General features: G+C 42.0%; 1 protein-coding gene across 1 annotated transcript; it reads left to right on the top strand.

Annotated features, from left to right (window-relative positions):
• Positions 1–2,817: 2,817 nt before the first annotated feature.
• Positions 2,818–3,951, top strand: LOC123401032 (protein PELOTA 1-like). The gene has a single exon (XM_045094749.1). It carries the CDS (start codon positions 2,818–2,820, stop codon positions 3,949–3,951), a length of 1,134 nt encoding a protein of 377 aa, XP_044950684.1.
• Positions 3,952–11,015: the final 7,064 nt, after the last annotated feature.

Genomic DNA, 11,015 nt, shown 5'->3' with positions numbered 1-11,015 from the left:
TCTCGAGAGCACATGTTCGCTTAAAAACGATTTTACACTCATGCACCAACTAATAAAAAGTCTGTTGAGTAAATAGGTAATTTTTTAATTAAATTAATCCACGAGTAAATCACTAACATGGCATTGATGTTTGATCATGCAAGCACATGCTACGCTGGCCACAGTTCCATCTACGTATAACGTCAGCAATGCTATAACATAAATATATACGCAGGAACGGTGGCGGCGCGACGTCGGTTGGCGAAGACATGGGGATGACGAAGACGACGCGGACGTAGAAGAAGCAGTCGAACGGAGGCGAACAGCGCTCCCTAAAAAAGCTAATCACCCCTCTCCCGTACAGGATCCGTAAAGGTGGTGTTTTGAAGACATGCTCTCTCCTCAACCATGTGCACGCTGAATGGAACGGAATAGCCGACGGCAACAACAACAAAAGGTACGAGTTTGCGTAAAGCAGATGTGATATGTTCGTGGCGACTAGTGTTGACGAAGCCTTTATTGAAGGTGTGCTTTTGCCCGTCCGTGGTCGAAATTAGCTTCAAAATTATGAAATATTATCCAGTAGTGCCATTTGTAATACTCCCTCCGTTTCAAAATATAAGACCTTTTAGGGATTTTAACAGAAGACTACATACGGAATAAAATGAGTGAATCTATACTCTAAAATATGTCTATGTACATCCGTATGTAGTTTATAATGCAATCTCTAAAAAGTCTTATATTTAGAAACGGAGGGAGTAAGTGATAAAAAAACGTTTCATACATAGGAATCTTGGCCTGGACCGGTTCATGTATCCATGTAGAAACCTACTTTAGTGCGTCCTGTACGCCAGGGAGACGTCATATGTAACCTGTTTGGGCCGGCCCATGTACAAGCGACATACTTTTTAAATTTCGCTTTTTTCCTCATTGTTTTTTCCGCTTTAAATAATTAGACGACCAAAAAGGCCCTAAAAATAAAAAAAGAATTTATAAATTATATATTTAATAATTCATAAATGTTTGTGGATTCTGAAAACGTTTGAATTTTTTTAAAAAATCTTCATAAATTTAATGAAAATATTTGCAGATTTTTTCAAAATTGCTTAGAAAAAAAACGTCTTTTGATACTAGCCCTCCGTCTATTATTACCGGTTCCTGTTCGGTGCTTAACGTGCCATAGTGCCTTTTAGCTCACTACTGGTACGTTGTGCGACGCACCTATTGTACTGGGCCAGGTCATGTAACGTTATGGTTAGCTCCGTTTTTGGAACAAGCTAGTAGCTTTCGGTTTGTTCTTTTCTACGTTTTTCCGCTAGGGTTTCATACTGATTTTTGTTTGGTTTATATTTTTCTTTTTTCTCCTACTTTCATTTTTTGTCTATCGTTTTTTTGTATTTTTAAAAAATCATGAACTTTTCCAAAATTCATGAAAACTATTCAAAACATGCATTTTTTTCAAATGCATACACCTTTTTTCAAAATGTCAAACTTGTACTTTTTTCAAACTCATGAACTTTTTTCAGTTTTGTGAACCTTTTTTACAATTGGAAATTTTTCTTGGTGTCATGCATTTGTCAAATCCATGAGTTTTTGATAATGTGTGAATAACTCACAAACTTTTTGAAATTTCAGGAACTTCTTTCAAACTTGTAAACTTTTCTCAAATGTGCGTCTTTATAAAATTCATAATTTTTTCAGTTTATGAACTTTTCTAAATATATTTTTCTTGAAAGTCAACGATAATGCTCAACAGTTGAACGGTGAATGGTCGACCGAGTGAAGTAAGCGGCTGCGTGATGGAACAAAAGACTGCGTGAGTGCCAGTTTGTTTGCTATTCTTCTAGTAATCGGGTCATGAGCGCTGCTGTTATTTCTAGGCCCATCTTGTAGACCTATATGAGTAACACGAATGTTCCTACTATAGAAAAAAAGGCTAACGAATGCATCGCAAGTCGGGAGCGAAATTACGTCTACTCCCGCGGTCGACCTTGGAAGTTTTTTTGCTCCAAGCAATAGATTCAAGCACGAACCAATTGCATGACCTAATGTTGTCGTCGAGCAATATGAGATTAATCTATGGTTCAACAAGAGCATTTTGAAGGCTCTGCTTTTGAAGATGCATGTATGCATTTTGCATAATTTCTGACTTGTGTAACATGACATGCATGAAACGTTGTGAACCTGACGCTTTAAAGTTGCGTCTATTCCCCTTTCTTTAGTTGCATGATTAACATGTTAAAAATGAATATTTTTAAAAATAATACGTTTTGAACGTTTCAATATACTCCAAAGATAAGAATATAAAAATAAAAAATATCTAATGCGCATCCCAAAGATAAAAAATGAACGGAATAAATAAGGAAGTACAAACAAGAGTCATATTGGATTCTCACTTGATTTATAGATGGATCGATTTCGCAAAAAAAAAAAAAAGATGGATCGGACTTTAGGAGAGGCAAATTGCTATGGGCACATTCCCGTAAAAGAGAAAAGAAATATTTTGCTATGGGCACCAGGCTCGTTGCGCGTCGTGTCCAGCTCGGTCACCCTTGCCAGCCTTCCTTGTCCAGCTCGGTCGCCGCTAATTACGTGCGCTCGGTCACCCTGCTCGATCTCAACTCGGAGTCAATCGGGGCTCCGCCGAAACCAACGTTACATACCAATCACCCTGCGTCCGACCAACACGTTCGCAGCTCACGAAAGCAACAACTGCAAGCACAGATTGGTATATGCTCCGGTCTCCGCCGTCGCATCCATCGCTCGCCGCCGTCAGGACACCAGGTCTCCAGTCTCCCTCGACAACCACGAGACCGCGGCGCGCTTTTATTTTGGACGATGAAGCTCGTGGGAAAAAGCCTCGCCCGCGACGGGCCCGGCTACGTCAAGCTATTGCCGGAGGTGGATGACGACCTGTGGGACGCGTACAACCTCATCGCCGCCGGCGACGCCGTCGAGTCCGTCACTGTCCGGAAGATCACGAGGTCCGTAGGCCGCGACGCGGAGCGGGTGAAGCTGACGCTGGAGGTGGTGGTGGAGTCGACGGACTACGACAAGGACGGCTCCGTCCTGCGCGTCCGCGGCAAGAACCTCACCAAGAACGAGCACGTCCAGATCGGCCAGTACCACACCCTGGAGATCGAGCTGCGGAGGCCCTTCGTGCTCCGCAAGGAGGCCTGGGACTGGCCGGCGCTCGACACCATCCGCAGGTCGTGCGACGAGGGCGCCGCCAACGCCGACCTCGCCGTGCTCCTCATGCAGGAGGGGCTCGCCCACCTGTTCCTCGTCGGGCGGAGCGTCACGGCCACCAGGGCGCGCGTCGAGGTGCCCATCCCCAGGAAGCATGGGCACGGCTCCGGCGCCTACGACGCCGCCCTCAGGGACTTCTTCCAGCGCGTCCTGGCCGCCTTCGTGCACCACGTCGACTTCGGCCTCGTCCAGTGCGTGGTGATCGCCAGCCCGGGCTTCACCAAGGAGCAGTTCCGCGACCACATGCTCCTGGAGGCCGCGCGGCGAGGGGAGCTGCGCGCCATCACGGACCACAAGGCGCGCATCGCGCTCGCGCCCGCCACCTCGGGCTACCCGCACAGCCTCAAGGACGTCCTCGCCGCCCCGGGCGTCATGTCGCTGGTGAAGGACACGAGGGCGGCGCAGGAGGTGCCGGCGCTGCAGGAGTTCTTCGCCATGATCGCCAAGGACTCGGCGCGGGCCTGCTACGGGCCCAAGCACGTCGAGGTCGCGCACGAACGCCTCGCCATCCAGACCCTCCTGCTCACGGACACCTGGTTCCGGAACCCCGACGTTGCTGCTAGGCGCAAGTGCGTCGATCTGGCCGAATCGGTGGCCAAGGTCGGTGGCAAGGTGCGCGTCTTCTCGTCCATGCATGTCTCCGGCAACCAGCTCGACCAGCTCACGGGGATAGCCGCGGTTCTTCGTTTTCCCATGCCTGATTTGGACGACATCGAGATGTGACGACTTAATTTACTTTTATTCTCCCTCTGCTTATCTTCTTCTTCTTCTACATATATATATACTAGCAAAAAGATCCGTGCGTTGCAACGGAAGAAAAACAATTATAATCTTCAATGATGTTGATCATATTATGTATTTAAAACTTTAGGACATTTCTTAAAATGCATGAACATTTTTTGAATTAGCAAACATTTTTTTCAATTGCACTCAAAAAATAACACACAAACTTTTTTTCAAAATCATGAACATTTTTCTGAATGCACGAATATTTTTACAAAAATCCTGAGCATATTTTAAATTCACAAAATTTTATATTTTCTTCAAAATTTTATTTCAAAATTCCCAGATTTATAAATTGCAAAAGTTTTTCAAAGTTCTAAATTATTTAAACTAAAAAATGGAACAGAAAAATGAAAATAAAAAATGAGACTAAAAACAGAGGCACAAACTGTTTTTAAGATTTTTACACGTACTTTTGTTTAAAATCGTTGACTTTTTTATTTTATGGACATTTTCTCAAAGTTTAAACATTTTTTATATGCAAACAATTTTCAAAACTCATGAGTAGTTTTGAATTCTCAGAAAAATATGTTTTTTTGAATATTTTATTTCGAAATTCTCAGTTTCTTAAAATTGAGAAAATTTGTTTGAAGTTCTAAATTATTTAAAGTAGAAAAACAAAATGGAACTGAAAAGAAAAATAGAAAAAACTAAACTAAAAAAACAGGCGCCCACGCATGGGCCGGCCCAAACAGGTGTGCCGCATATTTTTCCAACGGCCAGAGCGTAATATAGGAGGTGCCTACATGGGCCGGCTCAGTCAGGAGACCTGTTTGAAACGTTTTTTTATGACTTATAGGTGGGATTGGTGGGTAATTTTAATCAACTTTAAGGGCAATTTGAATGACGTACGGAAGAAGCACTATTTGCTTTATTAGTAGGTAAGATTACTTTTATTTACTTGAATGAGCCATCGTTTTACTTTTATTACTTTACTTTAATATAAACTATATCGATTAGCAACTTTGATCCCTTGTTTTCTTTTTGTCTTGGACCCTTATTTCTATTACTACTACTAAATTGTGGATTTGGAGTAGTAAAATTAGTTATGATGTTATTTATGTGATTGATGTTATATTTGCTCTGATATTAATTACATGTTAAACACTAAATTTTGACAAGTCAAGCATTTTTCACTAGAAAATTCAGCAACATAACACGCCGGGAATACATGCACTTGATACATGTGAAACAATGGAATTATGTATCACATATTTATTGTTGAGAGTGGAAATACAAAACAATTCCCAAAAGTAAACTCGCTTCACATCCATAAAGTCAAATCAATTCTCAAAAGAATTATAGTAACTAATCTCGACGAACGACCACCATGGTCCTAGTGGCCTCCGGCATCATCACCACGCCGTCCTAACTATCACACCACAAGCTAAGGAAAGCCAACCACCATTAGCAACAACCAAAAACCATACAATAAGCTCAGGTTTGCATCATCCATGTGTTTCTTTGCCATCGCCTTGGCCTTGTGTGGCTTTGGCTCCAGGCCCGTGCCTAGGAAGAGAGACATAGAGAGAACAAGATTAAGTAATTCATCACCACAATGCCGAACAAGCTAGGGAATTCCATTTGTCCCTCTGCAAAGCTTGCACTTGATTATCTAGTGCAATACACTGGACTCTAGAGAATAGCATAGGCAAGATGAATTATGAAGGACCAAATTAAACAGCAACATATAAATAGGTGGACAACCACACATTAACTTGTTTCAAACACTTGAACAAGCATGTTACTCCTACACGGGCATCATTTTTGTTGACAAGCTAAACAACAACATATGTGAAAGAGTTAGAGCATATTTATTCATGTCTGATTTTGGTAATTAATTACAATTCCTATGGACTATTGGTTTGCCTTGAGTTATATTCAAAGGATTTGTTCATAGGCACTTCTTGAAGTCCATGTGTTGGTTTAAAGGAGTTTATATGGTGACCAAGATGGTATTGAATGTTTTATCCATAGATTGGTCATAAAATGTTTTAAGGAGTCCACGGATGTAAGAAGAGGCAGTATAAAAATGTCAATGATATAAAGATGTGAAACCTTTATGAATGAAGAACCGACAAAATTCCAACATCGAAAACATCATAGAAGATGCATATGGACTCTGTTTTCGATGAACTCGAGCTTGTCATAAAGATGATCATAACCCGGTTTCCCAACTACCACCACGAGACAAGTAAAATAGAAAACCTATCAAGGGCAAACCTATACCTTGCACATAGTCCACTTGAGCTAGATGATGACGATCTTAACTTCGTCAAGATGGACCACCTTTCTTGATTGCGTTGGCTCGATGAAGACTAGTTGATTGCTTCGCCATACTCCACTATTGGTGCGCCACTTTTCGACACATTGAAGCACAACTTCTACCTAAGGTGATTTTGTTAATTAATAACAACATATATGTCATTGGACTCATGATTCTGTCTAGTATATTTCAGGAGAAGTTCAATGATGCATTGACTAAGGATTGTGAGGAGAACAAGATCGATATGGTTGACTAGAGGGGGGGTAAATAGGCAACTACCAATTTTAAGCTTTTTATCAAATTAAGTCTAGAAACAAATAGGTTGTCTAGATATGCAACTAAGTGAGCAACATATATGCTGCTAACGACAACAATAACAAGCAAGTAAAAAAAATACAAGTAAAGGTAAGAAGTAACCATAAGTGGAACCGATGAAGACGAGGATGTGTTTGTGAAGTTCCTTCCCTTTGAGGGGAAGTACGTCTTCGTTGGAGCGTTGTGGAGGCACAATGCTCCACAAGATGCCACTAAGGTCACTGTATTCTCCTCACGCCATCACACAACGCGGGATGTCGGGATTCCTCTAGTGGTGCCCTTGAAGGTGGCAACCAAACCTTTACGAACAAGGTTGGGGCAATCTCCACAGGTGAACTGGAAGATCGCAACGAAACCACGAAGCTTTACCACAATGGACTATGGCTTCAAGGTGACCTCTTTCGTATAGGGTGCGCAAAAACCCAAGAGTAAGAAAATCCACACAAGAAAGTATGGCCGAATAAAGACTCGTTTGGTGAAAGTGTAGATCTAGATCTCCTCCTTCAATTCCTAGCAAAAAAACAAGTTTGAGTGGCTAGAGAGAGAGATCGGGCAAAAAATCTTGGAGGGCATTAATGGTGGAGAGAGAGAGAGGTAAGAGGTGAAGTGGTAGGTGGAAGAAGCACCACTTTATATATTGCCCCCCCGGTTTCCAACTATTACAACCGTTTTCTAAACGGGGCGGTACAACCGTTGTGCGCACCGGTACAACTGGTGCACACAGATATTTTGCACCAGCCCTAACCAACGGTACAACCGATCGTCGGGGTGGTAGTATCGATCACACCAGAGGACAGGAACAACTGCCCTACCACCGCTCAACAACCTCTTGGAAACAGAGAGGAAGCACGCTCGAGCGATGTTTGAGGCGGTGGTTGTCACGGTGCAACCGCTAGAAACAGATACGTGGATGTGGCTAAGTCCTAGGCCGTACAACCGCCCTGGACACCGGTAGTACCGATGAAAGAGATATGATTGGAACAACTGGCCAGCAACTGCCCAAGTACCGCACCAAAACATAGACAAGTCTGATGGTGGGGCGGTACTAGGCCGGTACTACCGCCTGAAGCCACCACCATGGGTTAGCCAAACTTTGGCGGTACAACCGCGCAAAGGCAGCGATAAAACAGCTAGGCAAACCCTGAGGGCAGCAACTCTAGGGTTTCACCCATGGAGTGGTAGTTACAGCGAACGTAACAATCCTAGCGGTACAACCGCTTGAACGAGCGGAAAAATGTGACAGGATGGGAGGCAAACCTCATTTTTCATTTTTCTTTTTCAAGTTTTTCCTTTCATTTTTTACTATTGTTCATACTTTCAAATATTCTAATAATTATATTACAACGAAAAATTTATGTAAAACTTTTGAAAATAAGTAAACAAATATTTGAAAAAATGTTCAATGTGTATAGGCCACTAACCACACTAGACGCTCCTCCCTCCTCATCCTCCCGCCCCCAGTAGCGCCCTAGCTCCATCTCTGAGGATTTTTTTGTTGAAAATATTGACGCATATTTATATTTATAATCTGAACGCCGATAAGATACATGATTCCCTTTATATTTCTATTTTAAATTTCTTTTGATTTTATGTGAAGTCGAAGACGCAACATTTGACTTTATGGATGTGAAGCGTGTTTACTATCTTAGTGATGCGGGGAAGCACATGTATTTTATTCCCCTTACAAACAAGGACAACCATCTTGCAATAAACACCCTACAACTTTTGTTTCCATACAAACAAGGACCAAAATTTGATAAGTCAGGGCATTTTTCACTAGAAAATTCAGGAGCATAACACGTCGGGGATAAATGCATTTGATCCATGTGAAACAATGGAATTATATATCGCATATTTATTGTTGAGAATGGAAATACAAAACAATTCCCAAAAGTAAACACGCTTCACATCCATAAAATGAAATCAGTTCTCAAAAGAACTACAATAACTAATCTTGACAAACGACAACAAACGGGTCCATCCATCATCATGGTCCTAGTAGCCTCGGGCATCACCTCCACGACGTCCTCTCCTTTTTCAGTCACACCAGAAGCTAAGGAGAGACAACCACCATTAGCAGTAACCAAAAACCATACGACAAGCTCAGATTTGCATCATCCATTAGTCTCCTTACCATCGCCTTGGCCTTGTGTGGCTATGGCTCCAGGCCCCTACCTAGGCACAAAGACATAAAGAGAACAAGATTAAGTAATTAATCACCATAATGCTAAACAATCTAGGGAATTCCCTTTGTCCCTTTGCAAAGCTTGCACTTGATTATCTAGTGCAGTACACTGGACTGTAGAGAATAGCGCAGGCAAGATGAATTTTGAAGGACCAGATTAAACAACAGCATATAAATAGGTGGACAACCACACATTAACTTGTTTCAGTGGGGGCGCGGTGAGTTTCTCCACTGGATGTAGTCCCCGAGGCTACCGTCGACTGAAGCAGTCAGTGATAATCTTAGTTCATGTGTTGACTCGAGAGAGGTTGATGGGGTCACTGACCGGACACGTCTGCAGACATGTGAAGGGTTATTTGAGGGGTCCGAATGTAGAACCTCTTAGTGATGCGAGGAAGTAGATGTATTTTTCCCCTTACAAACAAGGACAACCATATTGCAATCAACACCCTACAACTTTTGTGTCCTTACAAATAAGGACAAAATTTTGACACGTCTGGGCATTTTTCACTAGAAAATTTGGCAGCATAACACATGGACAACAGATGCACCTTGATCCATGTGAAACAATGGAATTATATATCGCATATTTATTGTTGAGAGTGGAAATATAAAAGAAGGATGGTTGTCCAATGCATCCATCCTACCAACACAACACAACAATTCTCAAAAGAACTATAGTAACTAATCTTGACGAACGACAACCAACGGGTCTATCCATCATCATAGTCCTAGTGACCTCAGGCATCACCATCACGACGTCCGCCCTTCCATTTTTCAGTTACACCACAAGCTAAGGAGAGCCAACCACCATTAGCACCAACAAAAATCCATATGACAAGCTCAGATTTGCATCATCCATCTGTTTCATTGCCATCGCCTTGGCCTTGTGTGGCTTTGGCTCCAGGCCCCTACCTAGAGAGACAGGCAGAGAACAAGATTAATTAATTCATCACCACAATGCCAAACAAGCATATCTTACACAATCAACACCACGAACAAAAACAACCCAAACTATTGTTCTCGGCATTACAAGAAAAACCTATAGCCACAAGAAGCCTTCTTCTCGCTGCTACAGGTAGCTACATCTAAATGATTGTGATCCAGAAAAATAAAATAAAAAACAACATTTTTTATGAGTTTTCAAATCAAGCTTTACCCATAGAAAGCTGACACATTTTGTGCATCTAGTTTAGTCCACCAAGAAATAGGAGTGATAACTAAACAATGTCTATCCAGTAACAATTCTAGGTGATAATAACAGTGAGCTAGATCTCCCTCGGGAAAAAAAGTGAGCTAGACAAGGTGCAAACCGAAGCACCATTCAGTAGCAAAATAACATTCTTAACTAGGCTAGAACAGAGCAGCGATAACTTACAAAAATGTCATTGACAATAAAGGCAAATAGGTAGCTGGTTATTACACCAAGAAGGAGCACCTCGTGTGGCTTACGGAAGCCGGAGTGGGTGGAGTAGAAATTGACCACCTTGCGGTGCCACGACCGCCTCTTCACCTTCATCGCGTCTAGGGAATTCCCTTTGTCCCTTTACAAAGCTTGTACTTGATTATCTACTGCAGTACACTGCATTGTAGAGAATAGCACAGGCAACATGAATTTTGAAGGACCAGGTTAAACATAAACATATAAATAGCTGGACAACCACTCATTAACTTGTTTCGAACACTTGAACAAGTATGTTACTTATACACGAGCACCATTTCTGTTGACAAGCTAAACAACAACATATGGGAAAGGAAATTTAACATGGCAACGTCCAGTAGGAGTCTAGGAGACCAAGCTAAACATGCTAGCACACATGATCATTATCAAACTGATGTTTGATATTAATCACTACTACATCATGGTTATGCTATACAGCGTCAATCAATCATGTCAAATAAAGAGAGAAAATCCTCAAAGGCAAACTTTTGACCATGACAGTAATCACAATGAGCTGGTTCGAGTACAAATAGCTCAGCTTAAAGCAGAGCAGAGCAAGCAAAATCTTGAAACTGAAAATGTCTAGAAACTGATGCAAGTGTATAGGGATAGTGCTAGGGCAATCTCTCAGATAGGTGCTAAGATGGTTGCTTGCCATTCATGTGAGTGCCATCATTTGCGTACATCAAAAAGAAAGCACCAGGTCATCATGAATTATGATATCGGCCAAGAATTTCTTCTTCTTGCACAACTTTATTCTTCTCACTAGTAGAGGAAAGCTACAACTACTGCCACAA

The sequence above is a fragment of the Hordeum vulgare genome, chromosome 6H (assembly GCF_904849725.1).
Source record: "Hordeum vulgare subsp. vulgare chromosome 6H, MorexV3_pseudomolecules_assembly, whole genome shotgun sequence".
In the NCBI taxonomy this organism is placed as follows: Eukaryota; Viridiplantae; Streptophyta; class Magnoliopsida; order Poales; family Poaceae; genus Hordeum; species Hordeum vulgare.
The sequence above is the reverse complement of the archived record's forward strand: the minus strand, read 5'-3'. Positions and strand labels throughout refer to the sequence as shown.